The 18,548-nt window shown below is 34.8% G+C and overlaps 1 protein-coding gene across 1 annotated transcript in view; it reads left to right on the forward strand.

The window, feature by feature from the left end:
- Nucleotides 1–18,548, forward strand: part of SEPTIN14 (septin 14) — a 59,746-nt gene that overhangs the window by 21,750 nt on the left and 19,448 nt on the right. The window contains exons 5-6 of the mRNA XM_053555180.1: nt 6,671–6,829; nt 16,249–16,345. Of these exons, the coding sequence (XP_053411155.1) occupies nt 6,671–6,829; nt 16,249–16,345 (256 nt within the window). The remainder of the gene's footprint in view (nt 1–6,670; nt 6,830–16,248; nt 16,346–18,548) is intronic.

Raw genomic sequence — 18,548 nt, forward strand, 5'->3', positions numbered from 1 at the left:
TTTCTATTAATATTTAAAGTATTTGCATTATTTTGCCAGGGTTAGCATAGCAATATGCCATAGACTGGGTGGTTCAAACAATAGAAGTTTATTTTCTCACAGTCTTGGAGGCTGGAAGTCCAAGATCAAGGTATTGGCAGGCCTGCTTTCTTCTGAGGCCTCTATTTTTGTCTAGCTGATGGCTCCCCGTCTTTATTTTCTCACATGGTATTTCCTCTGGTGTCTCTCTGTGTGTTCAAGTTTTGCCTTCTTATAAGGACATGAATCAGATTATATTAGGCTCCACTGTAACAGGCTCACATTAATTTAATCCCCTTTTTAAAGTCAGATTCTGAGGTACTAGGGGTTAGGGCTTCACGTATACATTTTGGAGGGACACAATTCAGAAATTGATATATTTCAGCCTTGGCTTACTTTTCACAGAAATGTAATAAATATACATCAGGTTAGAAAGTGAAATACAGGGCGGCGCCTGTGGCTCAGTGAGTAGGGCGCCAGCCCCATATGCCGAGGGTGGCGGGTTCAAACCCAGCCCCGGCCAAACTGCAACAAAAAAATAGCCGGGCGTTGTGGCGGGCGCCTGTAGTCCCAGCTACTCCGGAGGCTGAGGCAAGAGAATCACCTAAGCCCAGGAGTTGGAGATTGCTGTGAGCCGTGTGACGCCACGGCACTCTACCGAGGGCAATAAAGTGAAACTCTGTCTCTACAAAGAAAGAAAAAAAAAAAAAAAAAGAAAGTGAAATACAGGTAAAAACACTAAAATAAAATTTTACTATCTTTTTCTATGATTAAATGGTAATTTAGATATGGTTATTTGCTATACAGCAGTCTCCATTTATCCTCAGATGATAAGTTTCAAGTAGCGGATACTTGAAACTGTGCATAGTAGTAAACCCTAAATATACTATGTTTTTTCTATACATATGTACTTATGATAAGTTTGATTTATAAATTAGACAGTGAGAAATTAACAATAACTCATAATAAAATAGAAAGTTTTTAACAATATACAATAATAATAGTTATATGAACATTCTCTCCATCAACCTCTCAAAATATCATGCTGTACTCTTCTTTTTGTGATTATGTGAGAAAATATAATGCCTACATGATGAGACGAATTGAGATGACTAATGGGATGATTCACATCCAGGGTGAGAGGGAGTGGGACAGTGGGAAATTCCATCACAATATTTAGAATGGCATATAATTTAAAACTTATGAATTATTTTTTTCTGGAACTTTCCATTTTATACTTTTGAATTGATGTGGATTACAAGTAACTTAAACTGCGGAAAGTGAAATTACAGATCATGGAAGACACTTGTATTATTGAAATTGATTTTACTATATGGTACTATAAAATAATCCCATTAATGTTTGACCAGTACAACTGAAGATATGGAGCATAAAGCTTTTGTGCTCTTGCTACAAATCCTATTAAGGAGGATTCAGAATGCAAGAGCACGTGGGAAGCTATTGCTTGGTGTATAGAAGCAGCCAAGAAAAGCATGATTCTTTCTAGCACATGTTTGGGACACACAGACTTTCTTTCAACTGTCTAGTTCAATCCAATGACTTTAGAAAAATCTTGATGAAATTTATGTGAGGCCCAATTCGTTTGATTAATTTTTCTAATCATTCAGTAGTTTTTCATAATTTAGTTTTATTGTATAGAAAACATTCTATTGAATGTATATAAAAACCAGAACATGAAGCTTTGTTATCCATACAAAAGGAATTTTAATGTTGTGTATGTAAAAGTCACAGGATTTGCTATCAGTGGAAGCAGGTTTTGAATATTTGCTTTATCACTTGTTAGCTTTTCACCACAAACTTTTAAGATTTCTTTAATTAAAAGCATGGGCAGTGGGTTCAAGCTATCTGCTTTCAAAACCTGGCCCTACCACTTGCTGGCTATGTGACTTTGGGAAAATTATGAAGCTTTAATTATGAGTCTGAAATAATTATACGTAAAAGTTAAAAAGTACATCCTTTTTAAAAAATAGAGAGGCAATGTCTGTATAAAAGAAATAATCAAATTATCAGATTCTTTTCTGCACTCATCCATGATAAAATATGTTGTCTTTAACTTTATTTAATTGAAGAGAGAAAGAATTCTAAAGTTGAGTTCATTTTATCACAGGAGTCCTAACTTTGCTTTGTATGGTTCTAACCGAAAAGAAACTTGGTACTTAATCTCATATGTTGTTAAGTAGTTGAAAGAAATTAGATTTCTAGCAAAATTGAAATCTACTTCAAGTTCTTATTTAGTGGTACATTCAGTGTACTAAACTGCGTGTCAGAAACACACAGTTTTACTTTTAATTTTATAGTCACCTGTGATCATTAAGCTATTTTTATATATAGAAAACCTCTCATTTTAGCAAGGACCATTGTATAAAGAGCTGGGCAAGAGTGTGTGTGTATCTGCTGCCTTCTCCTTTGAGTTGTTCTGTTCTCCTACAATAAGTCCTTAACCTCTCAAATCTGAACACCTAATGTATTATTGACATGTAAAACTTCCACTTGGGGGGTATTTAATTTCAAAATTTAGGGGGGGCATAGATGTTTTTGTTACATAGAGTGAGCAGAGCCATAAATATGCCAATAACCTGAATAGTGTTCATTGTACCCATGAGGTGGGTTTTTGCCTCTCCGGCTGCTCCTTCCCCCCTGCTTGATTTACAAGGATTTTTACTCCCCTCTGTGCACATGTGTGCCCATCAGTTAGTTCCAATATATTAGAGAGTGTGGGTGATGTTTGTTTTTCCATTTTTGAGATACATCACTTAAGATAATTGTCTCCAGTTTCTAACTTGCTGCAAAAGGCATTAATTCATTCTTTTTTATAACTGAGTAGTACTCCATGGTATAGATATACCACATTTTGTTGATCCACTTATGATTTGATGGGCACTGGGTTGATTACACATTTTTGCAATTGTGAATTGGCTTCAATAAACATTAGAGTACAGGTGTCTTTTCGATAAGATGACTTCTTTTCCTTTGGTAGATACCCAGTAGTGGAATTGCTGCCATGAATTGTAGGTCTACTTTTAGTTCTTGGAGAAATCTCCATATAGTTTTCTGGGGAGGCGGTACTAATTTGTAGTCACAACAACAGTGTACAAGTATTCCTTTTTCTCTGCATCCACAATAGTATCTTTTGGAAGAGGGCAAAAATAAAAGCCATTTTAACAGGAATACAGTGACATCTCACTGTGGTTTTAATTTGCCTGTCCCTGAAGATTAGTGATGCTGAGTATTTTTTCTATATGGTTGTTGGCCATTGTCAACATTTGAAGTTTTTCTTTTGAAAAAATTCTATGCATGTATTTGGCCCATGTTTTAATGGGGTTTTTAGTTTATTTCCTACTGGTTTGTTTTAGTTCTTTGTAGATTCTGGGTAATCACCCTTTATTGGATGTGTAGATTGTGAATATTTTCCCCCTTCTGTAGGTTGTTTATTTGCTCTTTTGATTTTTTCCTTAGTTGTACAGAAGCATTTAAATTGATTTAATCAAGTCTCATTGATTTGTTTTTGTTGTAAGGTTATTGCAATTGGGGTCTTAGTCATAAATTCTTAGCCTACACTAGAATGTTTTTTCTTACATTTTCTTCTAGAATTCTTATGGTTTCATCCCTTACATTTGAGTCTTTTATCCATCTTGAATTAATTTTTGTCAGTGGTGAGAGACAGGGTTCCTTTTTCATTCTTCTGCATGTGACTATCCAATTTTCCCAGCACTGTTTATTGAACAGGGCTTCTTTTCTCAGCGTATGTTATTATCTGCTTTGTCAATGGTCAGTTGGCCACAAGTATAAGGTGTAAATCTGGGTTCTCTATTCTTTTTCATTGGTCTATGTCTCCATTTTTTGTACCAATATTGTACTGTTTTGGTTACTATAACCTGGTAGCATACTTTGAAGTCTGATAATGGGATGCCTCCAGTTTTGTTCTTTTTGCTTAGTATTGCATTGGCTATTCAGGCTCTTTTCTGGTTCCAAAGCATAGAACTATTTTTTCTAGTGCTGAGTAATATACCATTGGTATTTTGATGGAAATCGCATCGAATCTGTACATCACTTCAGGTAGTATTGACATTTTAGCAATATTGATACTATTGATCCATGAGCATGATATATTTCTCCATTTGTTTATGTCAACAGTTTCTTTCCTGTTTTATCTTTCACCTTCTTAGTTAAATATATTTCTAGGTATTTTACTTTCTTTGTATCTATTGTGAGTGGTATGAAGTCTTTGATTTGATTCTCAATTTGACTGTTGTTGGTGTATCTGAAAATTACTGATTGTGTACATGGATTTTTGTAATCTGAGGCTTTTCTGAATTTATCAATCTCAAGAGTGTCTTATCAGAGACTTTGGGGTTTACTAGATACAACATCATGTTGTCAGCAAAAAGTGATGGTTTGACGTCCTCTTTTCTGAGTTGGACACCCTTTATTTCTTTCTCTTACCTGATTGCTCTAGTTAGGAATTCCAGCACTATGTTGAATACAAGTTATGGCAGTGAGCACCCTTGTCTTATACTAGTTTTTAGGGCAAATGTTTTAAATTTTTTCCCATTCAGTGTGTTGGCTGAGAGTTTTTCTTTCTTTCTTTTTTTTTGAGACAGAGTCTCACTATGTCGCCCTTGGTAGAGTGCTGTGGCGTCACAGCTCACAGCAATCTCAAACTCCTGGGCTTAAATGATTCTTTTGTCTCAACCTCCCAAGTAGCTGGGAGTACAGGCGCCTGCCACAACGCCCGGCTATTATTTTGTTGTTGTTGTTGTTGTTGCTGCTGCAGTTGCATTGTTATTTTTAGCTGGCCGGGACCAGGTTCAAACCCACCACCCTCGGTGTATGTGGCCGGCACCCTGCTGACTGAGCTACGGGCACCGCCTGGCTGAGAGTTTTTCATATATGGCTTTTAAAATTTTGAGAGATGTTCCCTCTATGCCAATGGTTCTCAACCTTCCTAATGCTGCAATATATTTTCATTGTTACAAAGGGGCCACGAACCACAGGTTGAGAACCGCTGCTCTATGCCTAATTTATTTTTAAGGATTTTTATCACGAAAGGACGTCAAATTTTGTCAAACACTTTTCTGCATTTATTGAGATGATCATATGGTCTTTGTTTTTCTTTTCGTTATGTAGTAGATCACATTTATTGATTTCTATATGTTGAACCATTCTTGCATGCCTGGGATGAAGGCCATTTGGTGAAAGTGGATCATTTTTTCATATACTCTTGAATTCAGTTTGCTCATTTGTGGGGAGGAATAAAGCCTCTATATTCATAAAGTATATTGGTCTATAGTTTTCTTTTTTTGCATGTTCTGGCTTTGGTATCAAGGTGGTACCAGTGAGGGAGGTCAGGATATAGAGTTTTTATGAAGGTTTAAGGCATTTGGCTCAGAGCCAGGGCATTTCTTTTGGTGTTTTGGGCAACAATCTAGCTAACTTTATCAGTGCCTGGGAATGTTCCCAGTTTTGGCTCAAGCTTGCTTGGAAAAACCTCCATTTGTCTGGGTCACAGAGATGTCAAGGTACTCTGGTTTGGCGTCATAACACAGAAAGAAAGCAAAAGGATCTGGTGAAGCTGGGAGGATGTCTTTTCCGAGCTTTCTCATCCATATAACCTGAAACGTTTACTTTAGGCTTGTAATCTATCTTAGCAGTAGATTACTCTGGTCTTTACTCGTAAAACTTATAATTTTTAAATTATAAATTAAAATTAAAATTAATTTAAATTATAAATATTAAAATTAGACCCCATTGGGACATATATGCTATAATATTAAAGCCTTGGATTTGCCCAAGAATTTTTTTAAATATGCAATCTACTTAAAACTTATATGCATTCCTACCACATTATAGATCTTGTCTTTGTGCAGCTGTGATTTAATAAGATATCTTAACAGCAACAAAACATTTTAGAATTCTGCATATTATTTTGTTTAGAATTTAATTATTTCAATGCAAATGCATGGAAATATTGTAGCACTAGAAAAAAGTTTATGGGTAAAACTTCAACAGCAAATACGCGAATGTTCAAATGTGGAAAATTTTAATTTTACAAACTACAAGTAATATATTTGTTTTCAAGGTGCTTATAACATACAAACACCTAAATAGTCTTTAAAATACAATATAAAAAAACTATATTCTTTTTAGGTGATCTTTGAGAAACAAATCTATCTCCAATGGCATATGAAAATGGGACATTAATTAAGATTGATTTATGCAGAAGGTAATGTAGAAGGTTGAATGACAAAATTCACTTCTTTGACAATTTTGATGGAGCATCTCTCATTCTGACTTTTATCATTCAGTTTAATAAGAAATCAGATTGATACTAAATTAAGTAGCCTACTTTATCTGACTACTTTTACTTTACTACCTTCACATGTATAGAGAAATAAGAGATTTTTAAAAGACAAATAATATTGAGACTCCTAAAACCTGAATTCTGATAAAAGATGCATATTCAAAAGTATTGATAATTTTGGAAAATATTTTTTAAAGAAAGGCATGATAGCCAGTAGTTATCTAGTTAAACACAGATTTATTGTCAGACATTGTGAGGTTTTTGACTGTGAAAACTAGAGGATGAACAACAAATACTCACTGCTGAGATTTTTGTCTTCTCTCTTAACAGGTGAACATTGTACCACTGATTGCCAAAGCAGATACAATTTCTAAAAACGATTTACAGAAGTTTAAGAGTAAGATAATGAAGGAATTGATTAGCAATGGCATCCGGATATATCAGTTTCCAATAGATGATGAAAATACTGCTCAAGGGAACTCAATAAATGTAAGGTTAAGCAAAAATATTAGTATTGTAATTTGTGTCTGACAGACTATAAATGAGTTGTTTCTTCCAAAATCCAGTGTAACGAAATATCTTGTTCTCTTAATTTTGAAAAATGTTGCTCAGAATTGATTCTTTTTTAAACAACTTTATTTATGTTTAATTGGTACACCATATAATGCACCCATTGAAAGCATACAATTCAATTTTGGGGGTGTATTCATAGATAAATACAACCAATATGACAGTCAATTTTAAAACATTTTTCCAAAAAAATTCCACGTCTTCAGCATCTCTCCCCACTTATCTCTCACTTTACCTTCTGCCCCTCTCCAACACAAGGCAACTGCTAATCTCCGTTCTTTCTTTTTAAAATTATTCTCTATCATATTTTTATCTGCTTTCTATTTCTGTAAATTTCTCTGCTGTGGATATTACAAATGAATGGAATCATATAACATCTGGTCTTTTGTATCTGGCTTCTTCCACTTACCACATAATTTTAAAGACTTATCTATGTTGTAGCATGTTGTATCAGCTCTACATTTCTTTTTATGGCTTAATGCAATTATATGGATATTATACGTTGTTTATTCATTATCCAGATGGTGGCTATGTGGGTTGCTTTCACCTTTTGATTATTATGAAGAATGCTATTATAAACATTTGTGTACAATTCTTTGGGTGGACATATGCTTTCATTTCTTTTGGTGGGTATATGCCTAGAAGTAGAATTGTTGGGTCACATAGTTACTATATTTAATCACTGGAAGATCTCTAGACCATTTCCAGAGTGGCTGTACCAGTTTATATTTGTACTAGTTCTGTTTTTCCACTTCTTTGCTTTGAATTTTATTATAAGAATTTTTTTTTATTCCAGCCATTCTAGTGGGTGTGAAATGGAACCTATTGTGGTTTTGATACATCTCTTCCTTATGACTTGTGATGTAGAACATCTTTTCATGTGCTTATTGCCTATTTGTATGTCTTCCAGAAGAAATGTCTATTCAAATTCTTTGCCCATTTTTAGATCGGATTTCTATCTTTTTATTATAAGCTGTGATAGTTCTTTACACATTCTCAATGCAAGTTCCTTCAGCGTTCATCAGTATTGTGGCATGTGTTAGAACATACTGTCTTCTATAATTTCTACACCAATTTATATTTCCAGCAACAGTATTCAAGTATTCCCCTTTTTCCACATACTCACCAATACTTGTTATCTTTTGTCCTTTTGGTAGTAAGCTTTCTGTTAGGTGTAAGGTGATATTTCTATGTTTAATTTGTTGAGGAACTGCCATACTCTTTTTCATAGTGGCTGCACCATTTTATATTCTCACCAGAAGTGCATACAATTCCAGTTGCTCCACACCCCTGCCAACACTTGCTATCATTGGGTGGGTAGGTTTCTGATAGTAGCTTATACTAACGGGAGTGAAGTGGTATATCACTGTGAGTTTAATTTGCATTTCCCCAATGATTAGTGATGTTGAGGATCTTTTCATTGGCCATTTGTATATCTTCCACATTTTGTATTTCCCCAATACAAGATATTGGGGAAAAATACAAGATATGGGGGAAATGTCTATTTAAATTTTTTGTCCATTTTTGAATTGGGTTACTTGTTCAGTTTAAGGAGTTCTTCATGTATGTTCTTGACATGGATGGAAGTTTTAAACTTTTATATTGTCCAATTTATCTATTTTTCTTTTGTTGCCTGTGCTTTTGGTATTTATCCTACATACCATTGTCATGTTCAATGTCATGAAGTTTCTCGATGTTTTCTTTTAAGAATTTTACAGTTTTAACACATATGTCCTTGATTCATTTTGGATTTATTTTTTGTGCAAGGTAAGTCTTCTAAGAGTTTTATAATTTTATCCCTTACATTTAAGTCTTTGATCCATTTGATTTAATATTTGTGTATGTGTAAGTTAAGGGTTTATCTTTATTTTTTTGCATGTGAATACGTGGTTGTTTTAGCACCATTTGTTGGAAATAATATTATTTCTCCATTGCATTTTTTTGGCACACTTGTCAGGAAAAGTTAACCACAGATATAAAGGTTTATTTAATCCTACACACACACACACACGGACATGCTACATATATGTATTTATACATATTCTTGTTTCAGTATTATGCATCTTGATTACTTACTTTGTAGCAAGTTTTCCAAGTGGCAATTGTGAGTCCTACTACATTATTCTTTTTTCCTGAAATTTATTTGGCTACTCTGGCTCCCATAAAATTTCCATATAAGTTTTACTGTCATCCGTCAGTTTCTCAAAGAAGTAAACTGGATTTCTTGTAGGAAATGGACTAGTTCTGTAGGTTAGTTTGGGGAGTATTGCCATCTCAACAATTTTAATTCTTATCCCATTAACATGGGATTCTTTTCAACTATTTAGATCTTTTACAATTTCTTTTGACCGTATTCTGTAGTTTTCAGATTTTGCTCTTCTTTTGCTATATCTATTTCTAAATATTTTAAGTTAATTTATTTTTAATTGAAAAATAATAATTGTGTGTATTTACAGGGTACAATGTGTTTCAATTTATGTATACCTTGTAGAAAAAGTCAATCAAACTAATTAATGTATCTATCACCTCAGCAACTTATTTTTTTCTGAGGAGGATGTTACAAATTTAATTTTGAAATATATATAACATTTTTATTAACTGTGGTCACCATACAATGGAGTAAATTACAAGACTTACTCTTCTAATCAAACTGAAACTTTGTATCCCCTTTGATTATATTTCGCTTTTTCCTATTCCTTCCTCTCCAACTCCAACCTCTAGTAACCTTTTTTCTACCCTCTGCTTCTATGACACAAACTTGTTTAGAATGTTTTTATTTCAGATTAATATGAGGATATATACAGTTAGGTTACATAGTTTGGTTTTCTAAGGTTAAAGTCCAAGCTGTAGTTGTGTCCTTCACCCAGAAAATGTGTCATATACCCATACAATGTTCCCACTGGGTGGGAACTTACCTAACCTCTTTCCCTCTCCCCTCACTTGAATTTAATTGAGTTTTTCTCTCCTGTGACCATGTATTTCTTAATCTACTAGTTTCAAACTAGAACTGAATATATGTGATGCTTGTTTTACTGTTCTTGTGATACTTTGCTTAGGAGAATGTTGTCCAAATCCATCCAGGTTATTACAAAAGACACAAAATATCCATTTATTATGGCTGAAAGATATTTCACGGTACACATATGCTGCAATTTATTAATCCATTCATGTGCTGAAGGGCATTTGGGTTGTTTCCACATCTTTGCTATTGTGAATTGTGCTGCTATAAACATTGAGGTGCAAATGTCCATTTGGTAAAATGTCTTTTTTTCTTTTGGATAAATACCTAGTCATGGGATTGCAGAATCAAATGGTAGATCTCTTTTTAGATCTTAAAGGAATCTCCACACATCTTTCCATAGAGGCTGTACTAGTTTGCAGTCCCACCAATAGTGCACGAGTGTTCCTTTCTCTTTGCACTCATGCCAGCATCTGTTGCTCTGGGACCTTAGGATGTGATCTATTCTCCTTGGGGTTAGGTGATATCTCAAAGTGGTTTTGATTTGCATTTCTCTGATGATTAGAGACAATGAGCATTTTTCATGTGTTTCTTGGCCATTCATTTGTCCTTATAAGATAAGATTCTGTTCATGTCTCTTGCCCAGTGTATAAGGGGGTTGTTTGTTCTTTTCTTTTTGATTTTCTTGACTTTTTTGTAGATTCCAGTTATTAGCCCTTTGTCAGATTCATAGCATGCAAATATCTTCTCCCATTCTGAAAGTTGTCTCTTTGTTTTGTTGATTGTGTCCTTGGCTGTGCAAAAATTTTTAACTCAGTCAGGTCCCACTTATTTATTTTTGTTGTTACTGCAATTAGTGAGGTCTTCTTCATAAAATTCTTTCCCTAGGGCAATAAGTTGTTCCTACACTTTCTTCTATGGTTTTTAAAGTTTCATGTCTTAGATCTTAATCTTTTATCCATCATGAGTTAACTTATGTAAGTGGTAAAAGGTGCTGGTCTACTTTTAGTCTTTTACATGTGGCTAGCCAGTTCTAGCACCATGTATTGAATAGGAATTATACTCCCCAGTGTTTGCTTTTGTTTGCTTTGTCAAAGATCAGATGGCAATATGAGGCTGGTTTCATCTCTAGAATTGATGTCTCTAACTTTATGCCAATAATAACCTGAAATCTGGTAAAGTGATGCCTCCAGATTTGTTCTTATTTTATACAATTGCATTGGCTATTCAGTTTTTTCTGGTTCCATATGAAATGTAGAACTATTGTTAAAGATCTTCAAAGTATGACATTGGTATTTCAATGATAATTGCATAAAATCTGTAGATCGCTTTGGGAAGTGTAAACATTTTAAGAATGCTAATTCTTCCAAGCCATGAACATGATATGTTCTTCCTTCTGTTAACATCCTGTGCTATTTTTTCCCTCATAGTTCTCCCTGTAGAGATCATTCACATGCTTTTAAAAATGTATTCCAAGATATTTCATTTTACTTGATGCTACTATGAAGGGTATTTTTATCTTTGATTTGATTCTCAGCTTTACTGTTGTTGGGGTGTATGAAGGCTACTGATTTGTGTACATTGAGATGTGCTGTATTTCTTAATCACTTCTAGGAGTCTTTTAATTGAATCCTAAGGATAAGACCATATCATCAGCAATGAGTGATAGTTTCACCTCCTCTGTCCCCATTTGGGTACCCTTGATCTCCTTTTCTTGTCTGATTCCATTGGTTAGGAGTTCCAGCACTATGCTGAATAGTAGTGGCGTTAGTGGACATCCTTGTCTGGTTCCAGTTATAAGTAGGAATGCTTTCATTTTTTTCTCCATTCAATAGATGTTGGCTGTGGGTTTGTTGTAGATGGCTTCTATCAGTTTAAGGAATGTCCCCTCTATACCAGTTTTCTTGAGTGTTCTTATCAAAAAAGGATGCTAATTTTGTCAAATGCTTTTTATACAGGTATTGAGAGGATCATATGGTCTTTGATTTTACTTCTGTTTATGTGGTGAATTATGTTTATAGATTTGCATATGTTGATAGCCTTTCATCTCTGGGATGAAACCTGCCTGAAGTGATGAATTATTTTTTTGATGTGTAGCTGAATTCTTTTTGCTATGAACTATTGAATATGTTTGAACAATATTCTTTTTTATGGCTGAAGAGAATTCCATTGTGTATATATACTACATTTTCTTATCCAGTCTTATGTTGACAGAAATTTATGTTGATTCCACATCTTTGCTGCTATGAATAATGCTGTGATAAACATACAAGTGCAGGTATTTTTATATTAACTTGTTTTCCTTTGCTAAACCCTTATCTAACACATCACATGCAAATATTTTCTCCCATTCTATAGGTTGGGAGATTATATTTTTTGTTATATCCATTGATAAAAAGAAGTTCAAAATTTGATGTAGTTCTGTTTATTTTTGCCTTTGTTGGCTATGATTATGGTGTCTTATCCAAAAAACCATTGCTGGGCAGCGTCTGTGGCTTAGTCAGTAAGGCACCAGCCCCATATACCGAGGGTGGTGGGTTCCTGGCCAAACTGCAACAAAAAAATAGCCAGGCATTGTGGTGGGTGCCTGTAGTCCCAGCTACTCCATAAACTGAGGCAAGAGAATCACTTAAGCCCAGGAGTTGGAGGTTGCTGTGAGCTCTGTTATGCCACGGCATTCTACTGAGGGACACAAAGTGAGGCTCTGTCTCTACAAAAAAAAAAAAAAAAAACCATTGCCAAATCCCTTCCCCTTTATTTTCTTCTACTAGTTTCATAGTTTTTTTTGCCTTAGAACAATTTGGCTTAATAGACATATACAGAACAGACCATCCCAAAGCTAATGAAGGTTGTCTATTTCCTATAATTGTTGTGTCCTTAGCTGTGCAGAAGCCTTTCAGTTTAATTAATTTCCATTTATTTATTTTTGTTGTTGTGATTGCCGCTGAAGTCTTCTTTATAAAATCTTTCCCCAGGCTGACATCATCAAGAGTTTCCCCACACTTTCTTCTAGGATTTGTATCATTTCATGTCTTAGATTTAAATTTCTTATCCATCCTGAGTCAATTTTTATAAGTAGCAAAAATGCAGGCCCACTTTCAGTCTTTTACGTGTAGTTATACATTTCTCCCAGCACCATTTATTGAATAGGGATTCTCCAGTGTACTTTTGTTTGGTTTATCAAGGATCAGAAGGCTATAACAGACTGGTTTCATCTCTTGATTTTCTATTTGGCTCCATATGTCTTCGTCTCTATTTTTGTGCCATTACTATGCTGTTTTAATCACTGTGGACTTGTATTATCACCTGAAGTCTGGTAGAGTGATGCCTCCAGCTTTGTTTTTATTATTAAAAATTGCCTTGACTATATGGTTTTTTTTCTGGTTCCATACAAAACAAAAAACTATTTTTTTTTTCAGTTCTTCAAAGTATGATGTTGGTATTTTAATGGGGATTGCATTAAATTTGTAGATTGCTTTGGATAGTATAGACATTTTAACAATGTTGATTTTTTCCAAGCCAAGAGCATAGTATGTTCTTCCATTTGTTAATGTCTCCTACTATTTCTTTTGTTAGGGTTTCATAATTCTCTTTGTAGAAGTCCTTTACCTCTTTTCTTAGGTCTATTCCTAGGTATTTCATTTTCTTTGAAGCTACTGTGAAGGGAATTGTGCCCGGCCTGGGCCTGCTAAACAACAATGACAACTACAACAAAAAATAGCCAGATATTGTGGCAGGCGCCTATAGTCCCTGCTACTTGGGAGACTAAGGCAAGAGAATCACTTGAGCCCAAGAGTTTGAGGTTTCTGTGAGTTGTGATGCCATAGCACTCTACCAAGGATGACACAGTGAGACTCTCAAAAAATGGAGGAGCCCTTGCTACTGAAGAAAGTAAAAATGAAAAAATAAAACTACAACCAAAACAAACCCCCCCCCAAAAAAAAGAGAGAGAGAGAAAAAAAAAAGAAAGAAGAAGAAGAAAGAAAAGGAAAAAGAAAAAAAACAATAGGGAAAAACATTGAGAAAAGAAAAAAAAAGAATATATATATACAGTGATGTGTGTGTGTGTTTTTGTGTGTGTGTGTGTAGCAATATATTGCCTGGACGCCAGGTGGTACAGTGGCATTAGGACATGGGGGCCAGAAGCCACTATCTAGTTGCCAAGGAGACAAGGAGACCTGGTCCTTTCTTTCTAATTTTTTTGCCCTCAATCAGGGCCTGGTTGCCTCACCAGCATTCAGGTCCAGCGGGATTGGGATACTGAAGCTCTCACTGGATTTCTTAGGGGACACATCTTGACCTTCCAAACAGTGGCCCCTGACAACTAAGTGGCTTTCCACAGTGGTGCAGGGGCTGTTCAACTCACCCCAAGGATGACCTCCCAAGCTCAGCAGGTACACCAGAGGTACTTTCTGGTCAGGCTGAACATATTACTTTGCTTCCCTTTCCTTCACCTTGGGTATCTCTGGGCACTTCTTTCTCTAAAATGATCCATCTGTAGTTGAATTTATACTTGCAACTCTTTTTTTTTTTTTCCATTTTTTGAGACAGAGTCTCACTCTGTCACCCTGGGTAGAGTGCCGAGGCATCATAACTCACAACAACCTCAAACTCTTGGGCTCAAGTGATCCTCCTTCCTCAGTCCCCTAAGTAGCTGGGACTACAGGCACCCACCACGACACCCAGATAGTTTTTCTATTTTCACTCTTGTTCAGGTTGGTCTCCTACTGCTGAGCTCAAACAATCCTCCTGCCTTGGTCTCCCAGAGGGCTGGGATTATAAGTGTGAGCCATCACCCTGACTTATTTGCAAGTTTTGATCCTCTACTTGAGAGTGGCATGTGCAGGCTCCTTCTAGTCCACTATCTTGGCCTCCCTTGTAAATTTTTTATTTGGGCAAATTTCTTTAAATATATAAAATATTAGATTATATTTTGAAAGATAACTAAATTTGAAAATATATAGACTTAGATTTTAATCCTGGATCCTGTACATAAAAGATCCTGCATAATTCACCCATTTACCCTGGGACTATTAACTTATCTGTGATTTAGAATCAATGAAAGCTCTATTGAGGCTTCTTTTAAGGTGTGAGTCAAAAATCTTTGTAAAGGACCTGAGACAGGGTCTGGAATATAATAGGTGACTGATGAATGTTAATTTCATTTTTTTCATTACTCTTTTCTTATTGTTATACTTTATTTATTTTGAAATAGCTTAACCTAGATATTTGAATTGAAATGCTGAGTAATGTAAATTTGTTTTTATTCTTTTATGCCAAATTTTCTTTCTTTTTTTTTTTTTTGTAGAGACAGAGTCTCACTTTATGGCCCTTGGTAGAGTGCCGTGGCATCACACAGCTCACAGCAACCTCCAGCTCCTGGGCTTAAGCGATTCTCTTGCCTTAGCCTCCCGAGTAGCTGGGACTACAGGCGCCTGCCACAGCACCCGGCTATTTTTTTGTTGCAGTTTGGCCGGGGCTGGGTTTGAACCTGCCACCCTCGGCATATGGGGCTGGCGCCCTACTCACTCAGCCACAGGCGCCGCCCTATGCCAAATTTTCTTTAGATTTTGTCTTAGGAGTTTTGCCTTCCCCTATTTAATCATAACTCTAGGAAATAAATTATAGGAAAAATAATATAAAATATTTTTTCTTCAAGACCAATTAATAGACTAAGCAATGTTAATTATTAAATATTTTAATGGAATTCTTCATAATTTAGACCTTAAACAATTCTCTTATACTAATAAATAATATTAATTTATACTAATAACTAATAAATAATACTACACATGTAGATTTATGGTCCATCAAAAATTATATATATAGATTGTTCTGTCTAAATGGAATTTTTATATAAGAGAATTGTTTAAAGTCTAAATTATGAAGAATTCCATTAAAATATTTAATAATTAACATTGCTTAGTCTATTAATATAAGATATTGTGTATCCATTAATTATTGTAGTTTCAGTTTGAATGCTTTTGTCTTTTAACTTTTACACTAAAGCTCAAAGTAATTTACATATTATTTACTCAACATTGTCAGGGCAAAGATATTTCAGGGTAAAAATAATGTGAGAAAGACAATAGTCTACTAAAAATCATTTTTCTTTCTATTCTCCACAGCAGGATGCTTTGCTTTAAGCTAGTCTCAGTAGATAGTTTTCAATAGTGCACACAACCTGAGACTAATGCTTACAGAAATTAGTTAGCACATACTTATTGCCGACTTTTAAAATCAGATGCAAGGTAGATACCTGTCTGATTAAGTTTATTATAATATTTTCACCTCTGTTATTTTTGTAACAGGAATAAGAGTAATAGAGTAAGCTATAATGATATGAAAGAATTCAATTTCTCTCATTCTTATTTTCTAGGGACTGTTACCCTTTGCTGTGGTAGGGAGTATGGATGAGGTGAAAGTTGGAAAAAGAGTGGTGAGAGGCCGTCACTACCCTTGGGGAGTTTTGCAAGGTAAATATAAAGAAAGGGGGCAGGCTTTGGAGTGATTAACTATACCATGTATATCGTCCAGAGTCTTGAAATAGCATTTTAAATTGAGCCAATATTGGTAAATCTTCATAATCTATAAGTTACTAGAGAGGAACATGGATTCTGTTTCATTAACTAATCTTAGGTTGACTCATAGGAATTTGTTGGATTCCTATTGGGGCCAAAATCTACCAGAGGCGGGTGGAATCTCCAAGTTTATCCCAATGAACCTTGTTCATATTACCTCTGTCTGAATAAACAATGACATTCAGAATCCTGGAAAGTACTTTGAGTAAAACTGAAGCATAAATAGTGGTGTTTAAGCATGTTGTATAAACTAATTACTATCTAAATTATAAAATATTTTTAACTGGTCACTAGAAAAATAATGAGAAACTATTTTAAAACCAAGAAGCACAATTTACCTTTGGCTAAATTATATCATTATTATTTGGCATACTGATGAGCCCAAATATCATAATAGGCAGTAATTTATTCTCTTGTTCATAATTTGTGTTATTAAGTATTAGAGAATGGAAGGTTTCTGCTTATCCTGATTTCCAAATGTTGTTTTTAAAAATTGACACATGCCAGGCGCAGTGGCTCACACCTGTAATTCTAGCATTCTGGGAGGCTGAGGTGGGTGGATTGCCTGAGCTTGCAGGTTCCAGCTAGAGCGAGACCCCACCTTAAAAAAAACAAATAGCTGGGCATTGTGGCAGGCTCCTATAGTCTCAACTACTCAGGAGGCTGAGGCAAGAGAATTGCTTAACTCCAAGAGTTTGAGGTTGCTGTGAGCTATGACGTCACTGCACTCTACAGAGAACAACAAAGTGAGACTCTGTCTCAAAAAATAAATAAATAAATAAACAATAAAAATTGACACAGAAAATTTTAAATTCGTGGAAGGTACATAAAACTATTCATGTTTTAGTATTTATGATATTGTATTATGTTACGTGCTAGTACCCTGTTTCCCCGAAAATAAGACAGTGTCTTATTTTAAGGTGTGCTCCCAAAGATACGCTAGGTCTTATTTTCAGGGGACGTCTTATCTTTCCTGTAAGTAGGTCTTATTTTCGGAGGATGTCTTATTTTCGGGAAAACAGGTTATGTATTACATAATTATATAATATGTATTTATATTATTGATAGGCATACAAAATTGGGTCACAACATTATGCAAGGTAAACAGTATATTGTGGTCAGTCTTTTAAACAAAATAAACACAGGTTAGAGCCAGATGTATTGTTTTTAATTAATGAAATAATTATTTTTAAATTTTTTATTATTTCAAAATATTGTGGGGCTACAAATGATTTTGGTTACATGTATTAATTTTGTTATGTTTGGCTTTGGGTTGTAAGTGTGCCTATCACTCAGATAGTGTTCATGGACCTGGTAGGTAAGTTTTTACCCATCTGCTTCCACCATCCCTTTTGCCTGATTCCATTGAGTTTTACTTCTCTCTGTGTACATATGTGTTCATCAATTAAAGTTTATTAAAGAATACATATGATATTTATTTTCCTATTCTTTAGGTATTTCATTTAGGATAATGGTCTCCTGTTCCATCCAAATTGTTACAAAGGGTCTCAATTCATCATTTTTCACAGTGGAGTAGTAGTCTACAGAACACATATGCCACATTTTGTTAATCCAGTTGTGAATTAATTGATGGGCACTTGGGTTGATTCCACATCTTGCAAATGTGAACCGTGCTTCAATAAACATTTGAGTGCAGGTATATTTTTGATAAAATGATTTCTTTTCCTTTGTGGAAATCCCCAGTAGTGGATTTGCTGGATCAAATGGTAGGTCTACTTTTAATTCTTTGAGGAATCTCCAAACTGTTTCCACAGAGGTTTTACTAATTTGCAGTTGCACCAAAAGTGTATAAACATTCCTTTATGTCTGTGTCTATGCCAGCATCTATTGTTTCTGCACTTTTTGATACAAGCCATTCTAACCATGGTAAGATAATATCACTTTGTGATTTCAACTTACATTTCCCTGATTATAAGTGATGTTGTGCACTTTTCATAAGTTTATTGGCCATTTGTCTATCTTTTTTTGAAAAGCTTCCGTTTATGTCTTTTGCCCACTTTTTAATGGGATTGTTTGTTTTTTCTTGCTGATTTGCTTGAGTTCTTATAGATTCCAGCTATTACCCCTTTATTAGCTT

This window comes from Nycticebus coucang, chromosome 12, assembly GCF_027406575.1.
Source record: "Nycticebus coucang isolate mNycCou1 chromosome 12, mNycCou1.pri, whole genome shotgun sequence".
Classification (NCBI taxonomy): Eukaryota; Metazoa; Chordata; class Mammalia; order Primates; family Lorisidae; genus Nycticebus; species Nycticebus coucang.